The sequence below is a fragment of the Balaenoptera ricei genome, chromosome 14, assembly GCF_028023285.1.
Source record: "Balaenoptera ricei isolate mBalRic1 chromosome 14, mBalRic1.hap2, whole genome shotgun sequence".
In the NCBI taxonomy this organism is placed as follows: Eukaryota; Metazoa; Chordata; class Mammalia; order Artiodactyla; family Balaenopteridae; genus Balaenoptera; species Balaenoptera ricei.
Window position 1 is genome coordinate 44,600,291 of NC_082652.1, and position 21,570 is coordinate 44,621,860.

Consider the following 21,570-nt stretch of genomic DNA (forward strand, 5'->3'; position numbering starts at 1 on the left):
GCTCACACTCCTTGGAAATATACTATACGAACCATGACTGAAAACGTTAGGCAAAGAGAATGGGCAACAAATAGCAAGGCCAAGCTACGGACGAGTTACAAACTTCATTCCATGGATTAGGGCTCTGCAGACACCGCAAGGAAGACGAAAGGCCAGAACATATATAAAAACAATCTCCATCGCGTTAGTAACCAAAAGAATACAAATTGAAACCAAAAAGAGATACCATTATGCAGTCCACCAGGTCGTTAAAAATGTTAACGCTTAACTAGAATATGTATACTAAGATTATGGAAAAAAAAAAGTAGGTACATGGTGCTGGTGGACCAGTTTGAGAACAACTCTTGCAGTAGTTGGTAAAGAAGAACAGGCACATAACTTGTAACCCAGCAATCCTACTCCTTGGGACATACCCCAGAGCAGAATAGCATTCCATCACTGGGAGCTTGCTGGAGATTTACTGAATCAGGAGCTCAGGGAATCGGGCCAGGAATCTATGTTTAACAAGCTTTAGGTGATTTTTATATAAGCTAAAATTGGGGAAATGCAGCCCTAGAGTAGCCCTGGCACTTATGACCAGGTGGCATGTACAGGAATGTCTACAGCAGCAAAATTCTGAAACCAGACACACAGTCCATCAGCAATGAACTGAATAAGTAAATTGTACCATATTTATAGCATGCAGTGCTCTAGAGCAGTGAAAATGCATACATTATAGCTACACGACTCAGTTGAATGAATCTTATGGACATAATACGGAGAAGAAGGAATCACAAAAAATATATATATATATACACATCTGTGTATATATACACACATATACATACACACGTATACATGGTACATTTACACATATATGCATGATATATACACGTTTATATAAACATCTCTATATATACTTTTACACATATATAAAAGGGATATATACATAGATGATAAGACTATAAAGAAAATCGGTGAGTAATTATCACAAAAATGAAGATAACGGTTACGTCTGGGAGGAAGGAGGGAAATGGGAACAGTACTCTGGAGACTTTCAAGGCACTGGTAATATTCTATTTCTCAACCTGTCTGGTAGTTGTATGGACATATTTTGTAAACTTTAATTATTGTTTAAACTGCATATATGCTTTATATACTCCTCTACATGTACCACATTTTACAATGGAAAAAGCTGTTTTAAAAAGTCTATCCTGCCTTAATTTTTTTACCTGCATTCAAATAAATATCAAACCTAGGAACACAGGCTCCAACATCAGGCTGCTGGCATTTGAATCCTAGCTCCATCACTTAACAAAATAACTTTGGGCACCTCAGTTTAACCTATCTGTACTTTGGTATCCTCATACGTAACTGAGTACAATTTTTGTGCAAATTAAATGAGTTAATACATGTAAAGTACTTTGAACAGTGCCTGGCACATAGTAATTACTCAAAAATAATGCAATATTATTAAGATAGAATGAAACTAAGTTAAATGTAACATTTCCTGTATCTAATCATCAATAAATCATCAACATCTACAAGAACAATGAATCTACCTTCACTCTGTTTTTGCAGATTCTGTACTGGCATCAACCAGTATGATAAGACTACCCTCAACCCTCTCCTCTCTGCTGGGTCCTCATCATCATGTTAAAAGCATTCAGAGACTAAGTAACCTACTCTGGTTCCAAGCTAGTCTCAAAACAACACACACACACACACACACACACACACACACACACGCGCATGCTTCTGTCCATAAAAGAACATTAAAGAATTAAATCACAGAAGCAAAAAGACAGACCTAGGAAGACACCAGAATAGCTCCTGTTTGATTACCTGTAATTCCCAAATCAAAAGCTGACAGAATGACACTCCATATATATTCATCCCTTTCCCTAACTGTATCAGCCTAGACATCTGTTAGAATTGAAGGAGGAATGTTAAAATATGCGCCGTTCAATTGTGGCTTCCGCATGCAGTCTAAGGGGCACTGGCAGAGGGACAAGTTATCCCCCTGGAACACTGAACACAGAACAGAGCTTCGAACGTATCAAGCACTCAAACTTATTCAAATAATTAAATTACCCCTGATTATGTTCGTGTAAAACGAGGGTAATGATTATACCCCCAAATCTTCAGTTAAAGATCTTACATCTTGTTTACCATATGAAAGCACTTTTCTAAATGATGTATATACATTAACCCACCTACTCTTCCTAACAACCTTACGACAGATACTACTTATTACCCCCATTTTACAAACGGACATCCTGCGGGATAGAAACGCCACACATGCTGTCCAAGTTCACACAACAGCCAAGTGTCAAAACCAGGGTCCCAAAACAGGTCGTCCAGCTCCAGAGCCAACATTCTTAACCATTGTGCACATTGCCTCGCTAGGCAATCAGCACAATTGGAGAGAGAAAAAAGGACATCCAAAAGCCTATGGCAATCTGTACTTAACAGAGGAAGCATTTGTTTAGAAAAACCAGAAGTTTTCTTGGACAAATGACAGCTACCCACATGTTAAGACCTCCCTCTTCATACCAAATACAAAAGTAAATTTCAGATAAGCAAAATATCTCAATGTGGAAATATAAAGAGGTAAATACAATCTGATACAGCATGATGTTTGAGAAGACTGTGTTTGGAGGTGGACAGTCTCAATTTATATCCTGGCATACCCACCAAAGTAGTATTCCAGAAACACACCATATGTATATATATTTAATTTATTATATATAATTTACTCCAATATATACAACTTATATATAATATATAATACATATTACATATTACATGTTATTATGTATATTATTATATATTATTTATTTTAATTATGAAGAACCAAGACTCTAGAAAATAAGATATCAGAGTCTTGACGATTCTTAACAAATCCATCACATACACAAACACTAGAAAAAGTAACCTCACTGTTTTCCAAAATGCTTTTATTCTAGGTCATAAAATGTTATAAGCTATCTACACATAATCCGTTGTTATCTACATTCAAATATACCACTATCCCCCTTTTAAACAAAGCTCCATTGAAACAGCCTCAAATAAAGGGAAAGACCATAAACCAAATCATGGACTTAATTCAGTTTCATTTACAAGGCACTTAGCTATAAATCAGTTAAATTAAATCAATGGTTATGCGATTCTCCCCAAATGGTCTTAGCTATCTGTCAAACAAAAAACACAGAACTGTAAATAAAATTTAATGCTGAAAACACAAACACTGTATGTAAACAATTGCTTTTATGGTAGAAAACTATGTGTAAGGGTGAAACACAAGTGAAATACCAATTAGATATCAATAAGCTAAAGCCACACAAGAGTACAATCTTTCTAAATATTGTAAAGTCCACTCATGTACAAACATAAATAAATTAGAGCCGCCTTGAAAAAAAACAGACCCTTGGTGGGCCATTACCTCTGGATATGGATTCCTTAGTCGTCATCCTTTTGCATGGAATCCTCCACCTAGATTCTAGCTCTACTCAACACGTATTATAAATGGAGAGAAAAGGCCCTCAGAAAGCAAGCTTGGGACAAGCACGGCGCTCTGCCTCTTTCACGGCAACCTCTCAGATATTTAAAAAAGCTACACAAACACAAAAGAGGATCAACTATACCCAAAGATGCAATGACCAGCCGGAAAACTAGCAGTTTGTGGTATTGTAACCCCCAACTTAACCTTTTTTTAAATTAAAAACAAATCTTGATACTATGTATAAAACAGATAATTAATGAGAACATACTGTATAGCACAGGGAACTCTACTTAATGCACTGTGGTGACCTAGATGGGAAAGAAATCCAAAAAGGGGATAAATATATACGTATGGCTGATTCATTTTGCTGTACAGTAGAAACTAACACAACGTTGCAAAGCAACTATACTCCAATAAAAATTAATTAAAAACAAATCTGGGTAGGGCCTCATTGAGAAGTGGGTCACTAGGAAGCTCAGAGAAGGTATTAAGAAGCATCACTGAAAAGATTAGTCTTAACACCCAAACCTTCTGCTTGAAGCCTTCAAGTCAAAAAGATATTTAGTGCTTTGTCTCCACCCTCCTTCTGATATACGGAAGGGCAAGAAAAGCTGTACCTTACTAAATTCCAAATGTCTTTGGTTTTTGGTGAAACAATATTGCCAATTTACCAGAACTAAAGAAGAAGATATCTAGGTAGGAAAATCCACAAAAGGTGTTTCGTAGTTTGACACCATAAACACTGAAGTGACCTTTAGCTGCAATGAAAACAGCCTGTTTTTATTTTTGTTTTTAACTCAGTTTTCACCTTCCTTAATCCCCCAGATCCTTCTATAGAGTCCACGAGCCTTTCTTAATTTTGTGACTATTAAAAAATATATAAGATACAAATATACAGATGATTCTACAAATTGAGTGAAAGATGCCAGCTACAAAACGGTATACAGTGTATGACTTCATAAAGTACGGAAATAAGCTAAACTGATCTATGCTATTAGAAGTCAAGTAAATAATTACCATTGAAGAGATGGCTGACTTTGGAGAGGGTACCCCTGGGATGCTGGTAATGCTGTGTCTTGACTGGATGCTGATTAAATACTATGATCAATTAATGAACACTCAGCAGGCTATTCACTTATACGTGCACTGTCCCGTACACATTTGATACTTTTCATAAAGAGTGAGTGAGTGTGTGTGAAATTTAAATTTTGAATTTCCTGAAATATAATATGAGAAGCAAGACATGAGAACCCAATCTTGGAGTTGCTCTTGTGGGGGTGGGTACCAAAGGAGCTGTGAAAGACTAATATTTTGGTTGCACAAAACACACTTTTCTTTACTAACTGGACCAGAAAGCCATAAAGAATGAACTGCAGACTTTGAACTGTTGTGTTAGCCAATTAAGACAACAAAAGAAGAAAAATTAAAGTAGTCACAGCCTCTGATTTATTAAAGAGTTGTGTTAAGCACAGGGATTAAATCATAGCCTTTAACTTAATAAGTTTAATGTTTTTTAAGTGATTTATTTCAGAGTTCGCTTAACAGCTCCCCAACCAACTAAGAGACATTTTGTTTGCTATTATAGTCAAGCCAAGTGTATCCACCCACCAACAATAGGTCAAGTGACAAACAAAATAGTTCTAGGCTTTTTGGGCAGCAAACAAATCAGTGTGTACTCAGTCACGCCACAAAACAGTCACACAAAAAACCTGTTGTAGATGTGGACGTATATATTTTTAAAAGATGTGAACTGATTTCATTTGTGGGAGAAGTAATTTAAATTATTCAAAATGGAAAACGTGCCATTAAACATTAAAATATTTTAACACAGTGACAGAATCTCTTGAATTTACTTTTACAGAAAAGAACACTGAAAAAACACAGTTTCAAAAAAAAACCCAAAAAACAAAAACAACCATGCGTAGCCTGAGGCTTTCTTGGCTCTTAGAAAGTATTTTAAGTTCCAGGATTCACACACAAAAAATTGTTTTTTGAGTACTTACCAACACATTATTTGTTGATCAAGACAATTTGAAGAACATCATAAAACTGATTATGAATCATTTACCTAAGATTTCTTTCTTCTTTCTCTAAGAGAACATATTTAAAAAAAAAAAAAAAAAAAAGAATGAAAATCTTAACCAAGCATTCAATTTTGGTTTCAGATGCCAAAATAAATCAAACTATTTAAGGTCAAAATTAAATAGAGAATGTAACTCAAAAGTTAACTACTTTACAAAAACCTTATAAACTCAGTAGTGAGGAATTGAAATTTCCCTCTAATTCGATATTCATTCCCTGAATATCATATTAAAAGGGTCCCAGTCTGGTGGAGGGAAAACACCTTGGGCCTTGGTCAGGCTTAACTCTGCTATAACCAGATATGGTTCTACTATGGATTCTCACAATAAATACTCAGGCTGTCTGACTCCCTCTTTGATAGTCTCTAAAATGGAAATAAAACCACTTATGTTACAAGGTTATAGAAATAATTAACTGAGGTAACATGTTAGTTTCCTTCCCTGCAATAAACTTATTTCATTTTTAAGGTTTAGTACTACCAGACGTTGGTTTTAAAAAAAAATATTTGAAGAGATGACAGCAAATATCTAAAGTTTCAAATAGTTTTTTATCTGGCGTGTGTGCTCTTCTGACTTATATGAATGACCTACTGATTATTACTAAAAATAAAATAAATTGTGAAATGTCTTAGAACTGCATATGGGAAAAAAAAAACACAGAAAGGGCATTCCTTAGAATCCTTACTGGAAGCAGTAATACGAATTTCGATACTTTTTTTTTTAATGTGTGAATTGTCATTTGTATTTTAACCAATTTCATTGTGGTATAATTTACATACAATAAAATGCATCCATTTTAAGAGTATAGTTCAATGAGTTTCGAAAATTATACCTTCACCTAACCACCACCATCAAGATCTAGAGCATTCCTGTCACCCCCAAAATTCCCTCATGCCCCTTTGTAACCATTCTCTTGTCTCCATCCATATCCAGCCCCAGAAACCACTGAACTATTCCCTGTCCCTACAATTTAGATTTCCCTTTGCCAGTATTTTACAAATTTTGATATTTAATACAACAGAAGAAAGTTGAATAAACTCAAAATTTATTTTAATAATGAGGATAAAGAGAGTCATTTCACATTTCTAGTTCCAATATTTCTGGAATAATAAAGATTCCAAATTATGATCCTTTAATTTTTTTTTTTTTTTTACTAATTCCTTAATCCACCAAAACACTAAATTATATACAGAATGGGGGTGGGGAAACTCCACATGAATGTTTTAAATTATGATGGTCAAGTACAATTTTTAAAAAAACACAAAAACCAACATTAAAGCTAAGACCATAAAAATATAAAACTATATGGTCATACATAAGTATGCTATGGTCAAGTTAATTTTTAAAATTAACATAAAAAACAATATTAAAATTACAATACATAGTAGTACAGAAGTACACTATTACTCCAGGATTTATTTATTTATTTTTAGTATAGGTAGGTATAATTTGCAAAAGAAAATCTAAGAACAGATCATGGATCAAATACTTCTCCAAGTTACTGAATTATGAATGCCATATTATATTTATAATAACACCTCCTTTTAAGTGACTCAAGCTGTTTTAAAAGCATTACACCACTAATTCTCCCAATGCTACTTGAGAAAGTTAAATATCTTACTTAATTGAGGCTGTAGACCAAAACATCCGATTCTAATACTAAACATTCTTCTGCATCTCAAGTTCTAGGTACTAGTAAGGTCCACTTTAGACTACCTTTTCACTATCAGAACAGGTGAAAAATTAAATGTTCAATCAGTCAAGAGAATGTAAGAAATATCTTAATGGTTTAACCAACTAGTATAATCTCTCGGGCACAGATAACTCAGCACAGTGTGGTCATTCCATGACACAACATGGAAACTATCTATTACATAACTACCCATTAAATTTAGCCAATCTTCCTTGGACTTACTTATAAGCTCAGCCCGCTACAGGTTGTTCTCAACCCAACTTTAGGATGTTCTAGTGTTAGTGTAGGTCATCTTCATCTTATTTCTACTCTGCTTGATTTTCTGTTCTTCAGTTATAGCTTCTCTCTGTGGTCTATGTCCAATTCCTCTTCATTCAGAGGCCTTGAAATCCCACTGATGATTTTGGCTGTCCTTCCCTGAAGCTTTTCTAGGTAGGTACCTAGCGATTATGCCAAAACATTAGGTGGTTTAACAATAATTTTCTTGAACTGGAAGTAGAACTAAAATGTTTTGTTCCACACAGCAGGGGTTCTCAAATCTGATGGCACATTACTCCATAATTTATTAAATCAGTCCCGACTGGACTTTCAGAGACCATCTAATCTGATCTTTTGTAATTATAAACAATGCTTCAATGCATATCCCTGTATGTGTAAATATATACATCATGCATACATCATGAATACAGACATATCTGTAAAAATAACTAGAGAAGAACTTGCTAGGTCAAGAGGCCATATTCTTTTTTTAAAAATAACTATTGTTTATTATTAATTTACAATGTTGTGTTAGTTTCAGGTGTACAGCAAAAAGTGATTCAGTTAAACATCCATCCATATATATATGTATATAAGTGCTTCTTCAGATTCTTTTCCTTAATAGGTTATTACAAGCTACTGAATACAGTGCCCTATGCTATATAGTAGGTCCTTGTTGTTTATCTATTTTATACATAGTAGTGTGTATATGTTAATCCCAAACTCCTAATTTATCTCTTCCTGCTTTTGCCTTTGGTAACCATAAGTTTGTTTTCTATGTCTGTGAGTCTATTTCTGTTTTGCAAATAAGTTCATTTGCATTTTTTTTAGATTCCACATATAAGTGATATCATATATTTGTCTTTCTCTGACTTATTTCACTTAACATGATAATCTCTAGGTCCATCCAAAAGAGCTATATTCTTAATGCTGAATGATATGCTATCATATATGATAAACTATTGTCAGTAGCCCTCAAAAATCATACTCTATCACTCTGAGTACCTGAAAATCCCTGCATTTCAGGTTAGTTATTAAAGTCATTCCAAAGTCTTTGAAAAGGAATCATTTTGGGATATTTTAAGCAGCCCCAAGAGTCACAGAACTAGAAAGTCCCTTAGAGATCAACTAATCCAACCAGGCCCAAGGTTTTATTATTGAGGAAAATGAGGTCAGCAGAGTTTAAGAGACTAAACTACATCTGGACCGGATTAGAACCCCAGCCTTTCTGCCCTTGACACTAGCTCTTGACCTTGACACTATGTCAGGGCAGCTCACTTGCACAGAACAAAGTTATTATACTCTTTGTGCCCAAACCACCTTGGATGACACACACAAAGTTATCAATTAACTATCAATTGACAGTTCATGCCAAATTGTGGTAAATGTTGCAGGGGACACGTGTAGATACCAGTCCTGAACATACTACTGCGTATATATATGCACCCCAAGAGCCTGGGTGCTGTAAGTACAGTTGGAAGCTCAGACAAGGAAGTACACTGGGTCCTAAAAAGAGTAAGACAGAAAAACTGAGCAGTATTTATGCATAATCTAAAATAGAGCTTAAAAGCTCGATTGTAACACAAATCATCATCTTTAAGTTCAAATTTTTCAAAAGGTCCCATTGAGATCCTGAATTCACCTTCTGCCTACTTTAAACTCATCACTTGGTATATGCAGAAGATGTAGCTCTTACTACAATATTTATCTGTATATACTTCCCCCCTGGCATGAATAGGTTTGTTTAATTTAAAACTTATCTACATTTAGTTAAATACACAAAGACTAGCATCCGCTCAAATTAACTGGCATAATTTACTGAGAAATTCAAACAAAAATAAGTTTGTAGAAGGAAAAAACAGAAATGTGAGGCATAATGATTTGTTGGTACAAATTATGTTTCAGCTTAAAGTTCTTAACCCAACTTGAAAATAGATTCTAGAAGGTGTACTCATGGCAGATGTGAAATAATTACTCAAATAACAAAACCCAAATTCCAAATCTATCATATTTTTTAAATGGCTGATGAAATTCACCACAAGTCTGTGCAGTGCTTAAACTTGATTAATTTTTGTATTTGAGCCAAAAGAGCAAATTTGAATAATGTTAACTTCGGCAAAACCATAGAAAGTACATACAAACACTACATTTCTTAAATAACAGCTGATTTTTTTTAAAAATCACTCTTCTAACTTGAGACTATCCCTCTGAAAACACGATGGGGATCAGAATTTTTTTGAAGGCGTTTTAAAGCAAGATTAACTGTTGCGTTAAGTCTTGACATTTCCCAATTAATAACCCTAACGCGTAATGAGGCACAACAGATTTAAGAATTGAAGACTTTTAACGAAAACAGAAATTAAGGACAGTTTGGTGCAATACACTGTCACCAAAATAATCTGTTCCAAGAAGAATTGAGTCTCTACATGTAAAAAAATACAAACTATCTAAAAGAATTTCCCCTTAAAATCTCAGTTCAAACTTTTAGAAGAAGGTCAGGGTAGACTCTGATGAAGGTATGAAAGTCTACTTTGTAAGTAAATTTTGAACTTGCAATTAAGGCCTAAAAACTTATATATAATTTTAATTTATGTATATGTATATATATATAATTTTAAAATATGCTTATAATAATATTTTAGGATACACAAATTATTTTTCAAATCACACCTAGAACATGTGCAATGTACCACTGTTAGTAATGGCCACATGACACAAGTTTAAAAAAGGGCAGAGACGCATAAGTGGAATAAACTGTGAACATCAACTATGTTAATTCTCCTTACTTCCATAGGAATTTGTTACAAAGGTGTTGAAAATCAAATAAACATGCTGAATACATATATGGTCTATACTTAAAATGATTATTGTATCCTAGATCTTCCACATTCTAAAACAAAGCTTTTTTTTACATTTCATGTGTTGAATATTAATGCCTTGAAAGTCTATACTTAATAGGTGAAAATCACATATGGTTTGTGCATCTTTTTTCATACATCCTCATCCAGGGTTGAAAGCAGAACCAATGCAGTAAGACTAAGAATCTAGAATATCTGTGAACCTTAAGGAGGTGTCCTTGATGCTTCATAACCCATACAAACATATCTAAATTAGAACAATGCAGCTATGCAATTAAAATGTGAACTAGAAAAACAAAGCAGGCTTCTAATCTATTCATTACTGGATGGGTAGTAAAAGTAAAATTGGTTTTTATTCCTGATGATAAACCGATTTAAGGATTTGAAAGTCACTTGTATAATTTAAAAGGAAAGCTTGTCATAACTTTGTGATATCCCTTGATCAGTGAAATTCAATGCTCAAATTCTGCTTTTTTTAAAAATAGGACGATGCTAATGCCTCAAGCTAAAATGAGGAAGAATAGAGAAAATCTTAAAGCTGAATATCATAATATGCAAAATTGACTAGAATTATGTAAATCTAGGTAACAGAATAACTCAACTAGTAAAGACTCTCTCAAAGTGAAAAAAAAGAAGTGTTCCAAGTAAAAGAACACTTCAGTTAATTAAAGGCATAAAGTCCTTTTGAATATTCAATTATTCTTCTTTAACTGGTCTGAAAAAATAAGGCGGCTCTGTATCTACACCAATAACCTACTCATTCTCTTTTCTAAAACTCGTGACTCCTTAGTCTGGCCTGAAAACAAATGAACAAACAAACAAACAAAAACCTAGACTTTTAATAGCAGATGACTCCAGAGGGGCCATTTTCACCTTGCAGATAGATCTGTGTTATTCTGGTGTGTAAAGCAGACCATTAGCACAAAGTCATTTCCAATCTCAGTGTGCACAATCCACAAGGTGCACTTAACCCTAAAACTCATGTTGCATAAACTGCTCTGCTTCCACTTCTAATGACCTTGCAAATCACTCAATGTTATTGCTTGACTCGAACCCGTGAATAAGCCAAACAACTTGATGACAAAGTTTTAATCTCCCCTTTCCTCGAGGTTTATAAAAGTCAACATGACATTGGCTTGGAAGAAACTGAGAAAGAACACAAAATGGAAAAAGGAAAGGGCGTGATTTGACGTTTATAAATGATATATTTTTAAAATGCTTAAGGAAATAAAAGACAATGACCTACAAAATCCACACCTGGTTTCAAGGCAGATGACTCAAAGAGGAAATGAGATTGCTCCAGTGGTACACACTTTAGTCCCAAGTTACCAGCGACCAACAAACGTCTCCTCCTGTCCTAACTTCACTGCACAGTATTCAATTAAAACTTACTTTCAGATCAAAAAGTTGGTAAGCATACCATCCACTGCTAGACTCACTCTTAGGACTTATTATAAGTTGCCTGTAAATAAGTCAGACCATGCCATGATATCCAAAACATAATGTTTTTTAAAGTGAGATTTGTTTAATCTATGACATATTTGTTTTTTTAAAAAAATCTGATGTCCACAGGTTTAAGTATATCTTGCTTTCCCCTTAACTTCAAACACTTGAAGTAGCACTTTTCTCCTTCTTCCCCATTCAGCCGAACCTCCTCAAGAAACCCCATTTTAAAAGAAGAAACAATAAATGAAGTGACAGGAGGTGAAAGAATGAGTGTGCGCTCCAAGAATAAAGGGCGGTTTTATAACAGGAGGTACTTTTGTTAGCAAGTGACTGGCAGGTCTCCTCCCCCAAGTTAGAAGAAATTCCATCCACTCCCCAAAAGTGCAGAGGCCAAAATGTCTAGTCTAACAGTTTTGAAACCCCCGAGTCAGGAGAGAGAAGGGGGGCGGGGGAGGGGGGGCGGACTGGCGAATGGGAGAAGGGGAGAGAAAAAGACCAGCTGGAGATGATAAGAACAAAAGGAGAAACCCAAGAAAGGAGAAAGGAACGGCGGGACCCGGGCGGCCCGGGAGCCAGTGGGAGGGAGAAAGCCGGAAAGTAGGTAGAGCTGGACCCGGGGGAGGAGAGCGCGGAGCCGGCGCACCATGGACAGGGCTCGGCGCAGCCGCGGCCCACACCCCTCTAGGGGGCGGCGGGAGGGAGTGTGAGAGACCGCGGGCGCCAGCCCGATCCAGCCCCCGGCGCCCGCGGCCGGAGCGCGCCAGGCCCTGACTCACGCAGACCACAGAGAGGGGCGATCCGCACCATCTGTCCCTGCCCCGGTCGCCCCGGTCGCAGCGGCACTTGCAAGCCGCGCCCGCACTTTTTGGAGCGGCCACCGGCCGGCCACCCCTAGCCGTCGGCGGTGCGCTGGGGGCCCATCGGGCGGATTCCCCTGAAGATCCTGCCCTACAGTGAAGGCGGACACGCCCCTCTCCCGCAGCTGCTTGGGGCCCCCGCCGCCCGCGGGAGCAGACTCGCGACCCCCGCCCGGACCCCGCCCAGCGCGGGTGTCGCAGCCGCGGCGCGTGGCGTCGCTTCACAAGACCCGACTGGCCAGCCGGGAGGGGCCTCGGGACATCCTCCGGGCGGACGCCGCGGGAAAGTTGGGCGCTCGGCCGGGCTGGGGATGGGCGGCGCGGAGTGGGGAGGGAGGCTGCGACCAGCCTGAAGCAGGTGCTTCCTGCCGCGGAGGAGCCTCCCGGTACCGACTGCAGGGAAAGGCTGTCTAGCGCTCTCCCGAAGGCTTGAAAAGTGCGGAAGCTCCCGGTAAAGGCGCCCCCAGGACGCACGCAGGGCAGAGGCAGCCGGACAGGAGAAGAATAATAGCCGAGTAACGGAACTTCTCCCCGCCCGGCGGGATAAGGGGCGTGCGGGGCCAGGGGCTGGGTGCGGAGGCGCCGACCCGCGTAGACTCTTCGGGGCTAGGGGGCGAGGTTTTCTTTTCAGGTAGGACCGACTCAAAAAAAAATTGTGAGGGCAGGAAAACAAAAATAAGAAGCAACTCTAAGCTGGGGTAAAGACAATAGGACGGTGGAGCCCTCGGGCACCGGGAGGCGCGCGGGTGCCAGGGTGAGGTGGGGTGGAGGCAAGTCCCGTAACTAAGATACCAGAGTGAGAATTCCTGCTGCAAACTCGCAACCCATCCCTGCAGAAATAAACAAACAAACAAAAAATGGAGCAAAGTTCAATGCTAAGGGCGAGAAGCGCAGAAAACTGCAAAACCGGCGTGCTATCCTACCTCACCTTTCTGTTGCCTAGGGACACCCCCCCCCCCGCGAGCTCGCCTGACCCCGCAGGAGCAGAGGGGGCCCGCGATCGGCCCCTTCGGGACCCGCCAAGAGAGGTGCGGGAGACCGGCTGGCTCCGGCAGCCCTGCCCTTGCGCCCTGCCCAAGCCTCGTGTCTGCGCAGCTCCCGTCCGCGCGGTGCGGCAACTCCCTTCCCGGGTGCGCAGCCGGGCCCCGCAGCGGCGCGGGGAACAAAGGGACCCGGCGCCGCCCGCCCCACCCCGCCCGCGGCCCGGCCCGCGGGGACCGCCGCGTACCTGAAGCAGGGCCGCCAGCAGCGGCAGCAGGGTCCGCGGCGCTCCCACTATCCGGCACATGGAGGCGGAGAGGGGCCGAGCGAGGAGCCGGAGGCGGCGGCGGCGGCGGCGGCAGCAGCGGCGGCAGCACCAACAGCGGCGCGGAGAGACGGCTCCAGGCAGTTTCCACCCCCTTCCCTTCCCCTCCCCACCCCACCCCCTTCGCCGCTGCTCCCCGCTCCCCGCCAATGGAGAGAGAGCTGATGACAAATAGCGGGCCGCGGAGTCCGCGGGACTCGCAACACGAGTAATAAAACAGACCGAGAGATCAAGGAGCTGGGGAGGGGGCGGGGGAGAAGGCGGGCGTGCGCGTGAGGGTGTCAGTGTGAGTGTGTGTGTGTGTGTGTGCGTGTGTGGCCGCGGTGGCAGCGCCGGCTGCTCTGCTCTGCCCAAAGCGCAGCGGAAGCCAGGAGGGATGCAGGCGGCGGGGACCTTGGCCGGTGGAGGATGCGGAGGTGGAAGAAGAGCGGCTGGCACTCCCCAGGAGCTCCGCAACGCGAGGTTTCGGTCTCGGGGTTTTGCTTCCTCCGGGTTCCCTCTCCAGGGCCGCTCGGCACGACGAAGACGGCGGCGAGAGCGCCGCGGGGAGGGCGCTTCGGGCCGTGAGCGCTGCGCCCACAAAGGGCAGCTGTCCCGCCGCCCCCGCTGCGTGTGGGCTGATGACCCCTTCTGGGCTCCCCTTTCCGGTCCCTGGGAGAGTTGGAGACTGTTCTCTGGCCTCGACCCGCGGGGGTGAGGCCAGGGGCCGGCGCGGCCGCTCCCGCCGCGGCTCCGTCCCGCGTAGCTGCCGCCGCGGCTGCCCCTGCTGGTTCCCGCCCGCCGGGAACCCGCCCGCCGGTTCTCGCCCCGCGCCGCTCACTCGCGCGCGCCGCCCCAACCCCCGCCGCCGCCGCCTGCGCGCCCCGCTCGTCCTCCGCGAGCGCGACCAGGGCGAGATGCCGCCGCCGGTCTCCCCGCGCTCGCCCGCCCCGCGAGCTGCCTGGCTGCGCAGCCCGCTCCCCGCTCGGATCTCCTCCCGCCGCCGCCGCCCTCGCCCCCGCCTCCCTCCTCCGCCGAGCTTCCCCGCCCGCGTCGTGGCCAATCGGAGGCCACCAAGCTGCAGCGGTAGCCGGCCGGATCCGCGGCAGCCGCCCGCCCCCGCCCAGCCGAAGCGCCCCATTTTTGCTGCAGCCAGCGGGGGGTCGCCAGAGGGAGGCCTGGGGTGCGCAGAGCACCGCCCCGGCAGGTGGAGGGGCTGCGGGAAAGAAAAGAACTTGCGCAGGAACTTGATTGGTGGCAGGTTCATTTGTGGACCGCGAAGGGGAATCAGATAGAGATTAGGCTTTGGAGAGGGAATGCCTTCTCCGTCGCCTCACGAACGCTTCTCTTTCTGTTCTGTTTTTCTGGGCAGGGGCCGACACAGCAAACTGGCGACGCAGGCAAAGCCCATCCTAGCCATTGTTGTCTGCGGCGCTCGCCGCGAGCCACCTGCGGGCCTGGAGGGGGGAGGCCCCGCGGCTTCTCTCGGGCTCACGCACCTCTGCCTCCTTTGCGGATGTGCTGGAACAGCCCAAGTTTGTGTGTGCTTGTTTTGTTGTTTTTCCCTCTGGGGGGTTGAGAGTGCGTGTTATTTTATTTGAAATCTCCCGTTGTCTGTTTCTACTCGTTAGTGATAACTGTTCACAATTTTTAGTAAACGGTGTAAGGGACTTTGACTTCCTCCATACACCACCCCCAATAACAACAAAAGAAAGTAAAGAAAGAAAGAGAAAGGGGGAACCGACCTAAAACCAGAACGTGCCGTGAAAATAGGATTATCTGAGACATGAATGACTGATTCAGAGTTCGCACCAAGTAAAGAATATTTGCTTCCTCCTTTTAAGGCATGAACTTGGAGTGGTTCACAAAAAGTGAGAGACTTTACAAGTTTGGGTCACAAGCATTTGTGGAATGGAGGGAAGGGTGAGGAGCAATTGATTTTGGCGAGGTATTAAGTTTTTGTCAGAACTTTTTTTTTTTTTTTAAGGTTTTTCAGGTAAATAAAAGTACAGGTTTTTTTCTAAGCGTTTCAGCACTTCGGAGGTCATCGAACTTCGTTGCGGTTAATGTACATTACTCTTCTGCTTTGGGTAACTGAAGTATTAAGATTATTTGAATTTGAGTTTCAGGATACTGATCATTTAAGAACTTGATAATGAATCTCTAAAAATCAAGTACTAATTTCTTTGACATAAGTGATGCAGCTTTTAATAATGTACTGTCACTGGCTAGGCTTTTAAAAATTCAATATTCATAGGGAAGTTTATGCAATTTTAATTAAAACATAATATTGTAGACCTTTTTAAAGTGAAACTCAAAATTTTTTCCTGGATTTTCTTTTCAAAAGAATAAGGAAGGTCATGTTAATTAAATTTAAAGACAAAAGGCCCCACTTGTTCTTTCTCTTCCTTCTTTGCTAGATATTATTGTCATACTATGGCTGATTGGCCTAAAATTACTCCTCGCAATAGGGTATTTATAAATTCCACTTTCAAGGAGTCATGCATAATAGTAAAACACTTAGTAGCAATATGGGGATATCCTTTGTTGTATTCCAAAGTGGAATTTATAGATCCTATCTCTATGCCTAAGAATTAAGCTGTGATCCTGGACTTGAGGCTTTAGTTACATCCTCACCACTCCCAGCAATAGCCACTGATGCTTATTGCCATTCTGATTAATGTAAAGGTAGAAGAGATTTCAGCATGAATAACTATTGCTTGTTAGTGTTATTTGCTTGAAGCTTTAAACACCATGCCCCTTATAAATTAAACTCTTATTATGACTTCAAAATCTGCTTTGGAATGCCTGTCAGTCAACTAATTCTGATTCCAGTAGTTTTCAATCAGATAGGTAAGCATTGGCAGCATTTTATTTTTTTACTTTTTTATTTTATGTCCAACTTCCATGCCTCTCACTCTTCAGTAGTTATGGACTGCTTCGGAATGTTGCCTGAGTTTAACCTGATCACGTGGTCAGCCGAACCTTGCTAATCAGCCTTGGATCTCAAGCAGGGATAGCCTAGTCTCTCAAATCAACTTATTGGAGACTTGTGCATCCATTTGATGCTAATGAAAGTAGATCTAGTGTTGACTTTGACACCCAACACAAATGGTACTTCCATTGCACCATTCTAAAGGTAATCTAATGGGGCCTTTCATTTCTCTGGGCAAGTTGTGATCCAACTGTCAGGATTTCAGCTTCTCCTCAAGGCATTGCCAGTCTGAAGACTTCCTATCAGCTTGCGCAGCTCCAGGGCTGCAGGGGCTTAGGCAGTGACCCAGAGAAACAGCTTGATGGTGACGGAAGGGGGGAAAGAGGGGGAAAACAAGAAAAATAATAATTAAAACTAAGGCTGGACTCATAACACTGAAAATCAGCCTAATCCCTTGATTTCTGACCTAGGCGCTGCTGCCGATTTACTACAAGAGGTCTGCAAATGAATACCTGCAGACCTTACAAATCAAACATTACAGACAGACTGAATAAATGACGCCTCTTGCACGCATGGCAAGTTTTCATATGCATGTAAATGCCATGATGATTCCTTTTTAAACGTTCATTTCAAAGAAAAGTCATAATAACTTTTTGTTCTGGTGTGTATTCTCAAACAGGAGATGCTAAACATACATTACGTGAATGTTTTTCTGAAAGGATCCTGACTTTGGAAAAAAATGCAAACAGTAGTTGTCAAGTCTGCACACACACCCCTCCCAGACACACACACCTCTAGGGCAGGACACACACTAGTCTTGGCCTCTGACACCCAGCTGAGTGTCCTTCCCAAATGTTAACTCAAGACCCTCCTCCACGCTTCCCCTTTCTGTCCCCGTCTCCAGGGCAAGCTGGGATTATCCCTTGTCTCTTAGGAAGTAGCCCTCACATTTGCAGGTTTTCCCCAGCTTTAGTCTGTTAAAACTGACCTTCCCTGGCTTCATAGGCCTTTTAGAGTCATGGACTGTTGTAAATGAAACGCAAAGGTGGTCTGTGCAACTCCCTCATTTTACAGGAACACCGAGGCTTAAAGACGTACACAAGGCTACCAGCTGGCAAGTAGAGACCCCTGGCTGGGACTCAGTCTTACTCCCAGTCTCCCTTACGGAGTCCCTTTTAACTTTAGAAAAATTCACCTATGTGGAATGAGGATGGTTTAAAAACAAGAAAAGGAAAATGTAATGATGCTGGGGATTTGTCTAGTATTTCTCTCAGGTATTTTGTTCTTCAAAGTATGTGTGATCGGAGATACAAGTCTGCGTTTCCTTTCACTGGCCTCCGTTCTCAGGTGCCTTTCTCAGTGCGATCATCTCACGGGCTTTAGTGTGATTCTGGCATTTCAAGAGTCATATCTCTCATATAACCTATAGCCAAGTGCAAGCCAGCCGTTCATCTGATCTCCACCGAGGAAAGTCATGATCTGTTCCAATACTAGAAGAAAAACCTGACTTCTAAAAAAAAAAAATCCACTCTAGTTTGGAAATATTATTTACCTTTCTTTTTTTTAGTATTTGAAAACGAAACTCAAAGTTTTTATGGAAAGTATCACCAAATTTATCACTTGAAGTATATACAGTCAAGGAAGTGAGAAAATGAGTTAGTTATACATTTGCATGACGAGGGAAGTTATTCACAAGCGGCCCCTGTATTAGGAGGAGCACCACCAAATCCCTTTCTGGAAGCTAGAAGGGTGTAATAAACAGATTATGGATTTGATTTCAGATAGACTCAGCTCCATGAACTTGGGTGGGTTTCTGAACATTTCTGAGGTTCTTTTTCCCTCTCTCCCAAATGTGGATAATATACCAGAATTTCTTAAGAAAGCCTGATATGAACACAGAGCAACACAGTAGAAGCTTAGCGTTTTATCTGTACGTGTATGAAGTATGATTATTTCCATTGAGGATCTGGAGCGGAGTTACTCAGGAATCTCAGTGCATGTTCCTCTCACCTCCTCCAGTTCTGTCTGCAATTGAAAAAAAAAAAAACAAAACAGCCGAGACTTTTAATCAGAGTTTTATTTGGGAGGCTCAAATTTTACAGAGCAACCCGAAATCTCTAATGTAGATCGTAATGGCTCGGTAAGTAACACACAGGCTGATAAAAGTAATAAAAAATTTGGTGGCTTTATAAAATGCATAAAAACAAATCTGAGAATATGAAAGTATTCATAGGAACAGTATAGTCAATGTTAATATATTGATTTCATACAGGAAAACTAATTCATTTTTGAATTATCTCAGAAGTTGATAATAGCAAGACCAGGAATACAACGCATTTTGCTCAGAGCCTTTCTCCTGTGAACCTGGCTCTTGAAAGTTCTCGAACCACTTTCTGCCTACTCATTCCCAGAGTCCAGGTTTCCTAGTTGATTTCATGAGTCCTGCTTGAAGATCACCTGTATTTGAGAAAATATGATTTGCATGCTATTCAAGAAATCTACCTTCTACAGCAGAAGTGTGAGTATTATTGGGCACCACTTTGGATTATTTAAAAGTCAGACGGCCTATTTCTCAAGCTAAATGTCTCTTCAGAAAATAAAACAAATCATACTGAAGACTTTGGTAACGTTTAGCGGTGCCAAGCTTTTGCCCTCATGTCCTTTTGAAAGCAAAGTTCTGCTTTCTGGAAAGTTCTGAAATACAACTGTCAGTGTTTAGACGATAGTAAGACATCTTTAGTATCTAAACTTATATTGACTGTACCCTTTCCTCCAGTGAAAATAGAGGCAGTTGATAAAGTATTTATTAAGCTATGGATACCTGTGTTCTCTTCCCAGGTCAATGGCTGGCTGAATAATCTTAAACATGCCACTTCATTTCTTTACACGTTTTTTCATCTGTAGAAGAGAAATAATTCCACTTTCCTCAAAAAATGCTGAGAGGACTAAGAAAAGGATGTCAATAAAGCCTCTTTAGTTCTTTAGAGAGAAGTTCTAGAGAAATACACGGAATTCTTTAAGGCTGTGGATTCAGCTATCACAAGAGGAATGATTAATTGGTTCCAAAAGTTAAGTCACATTTTGATGATATGGCATAACCAACAAGCCACCAAGTGCTTATTAAATCTTTCTCCTTTTTAATTTTCATTTATGCACAAAATTTTAAAATAACATATTTAGCTTTCTATTACAAAAGCAACACATGTTCATGCATAGATACTTGAGAAAATTATATTGTTATGTGCACCATAATCATTCACAGATGATTCAGAGTCGATTCTTTATATTAAAGCGCTCTCTGGAAGATACAATCTGAGTTTTCCTTCTAAACAGTGAACGCAAAAAATCAACCATAGTCCCATTTATCGCAGAATTTAGAATGTATGTCACTGTGGTTCATTCTTTACATAGTTCAAATAAGTGATATCACAAATAAGCATTATCCTTCTGGGAGGTCTATTGTTTTGAGTCATCCCTGAGAAAGGTTTTTCAAAAACGAGTTTGTAGGAGATGGGAGTGTTCTCACTTCTGAAGTTGTTAGGAAGGCCAATAAAAAACACGTAGTTGCATTGCAAAATGAATTTATCCAAGCCATATGAAATTTCAGACTCTTTGAGGATCCCTAGGACACCTGATGTCTCCAGTTGAGGGAAGAGTTCTTTAAGGAGTCTGATCATCAGGGCTCTGAGGGAAGGGGTGAGAAGAGGCAGGGACAGATGGACACAAGTGAACAAGTGAACATCAGAAGAAGGCAGGGACTAAAGAAAGCACCTGAGGTTTGTGCTCTCTAATGAGGGAAGGGGCCCGTATGTGGATAGAATGTGGACTATGGCCAAACTACAGGATAGGGACAAGGTCATAATCCTAGTAATTGTTCAGTAAACATTTGCTCAGTTTTTGCAACAAAACAAAACACAGGACGTGGAATTTGGACAAGAGCGTGCGGACAGCCTTTTGGCATCTAGAATAGATAGGAAGGGCCACACAACAGGGCAACTGATAAGTAACAGCCCATCCATGGCAGTGCAGTCTGTCCTGTCCCAGAATTTGCACATCTCTTGATAAGGGCAAGTCGTCACCGCTGCCAGTTAGAAAGTTTCACTCAGATGCTTGCTAGTGGGGTTGTGAGCTGCTAACTCTCAACTCTTAAATTGTTTACTTCAACAAATATTAAAACCCTGTTTATACTTCAAAAATTCTCCTCTTGAGTTATTTTTGTAAAGGTGGAAATGATGTAAAATGACTTTTTGGGTTTTTTGTTTGTTTTTAAGTCAAAAATAAGCACTATTCATTTGTTAGGTAGTATAAGCTTTAACTAAAGAAGACATGTGTTGGCGTCTTTTATTTTTTTTCCCTCATTTTCTGGAACTCCTGTTTTTTAGAACTTCACAGATGAATCCTTAATTTTCTTATCTCTCTCACCTCCCCCACCCCGCAATTTCTTTCCCTCTTTTAAATAAATTTCCTGGAAGATTTCTTTAGCTCTCTCTTCCAGCCTTTCTGTTGAAAAGTTGATCATGTTTTTAATTTCCAAGAGCTTTTGGTTCTCTGATAGTTTCTTTCCTAGAAACTTGCTCTTGCTTCATGGATGTGAGAGTTTTTCTTATCTCTTCACATATTGTTTAAAAGTTGTCTTCTGCTCACTGGATTACCTTGGTTTCCTCTCTGTTGCT

General features: G+C 40.9%; 1 protein-coding gene across 1 annotated transcript in view; it reads right to left on the reverse strand.

Annotated features, from left to right (window-relative positions):
• CDH2 (cadherin 2) overlaps positions 1 to 14,030 on the reverse strand; it is a 214,408-nt gene extending 200,378 nt beyond the window's left edge. The window contains exon 1 of the mRNA XM_059894434.1: positions 13,906 to 14,030. Coding sequence (XP_059750417.1) covers positions 13,906 to 13,965 — 60 coding nt within the window. The 5' untranslated portion in view covers positions 13,966 to 14,030. The remainder of the gene's footprint in view (positions 1 to 13,905) is intronic.
• Between the last annotated feature and the right edge of the window lie 7,540 nt (positions 14,031 to 21,570).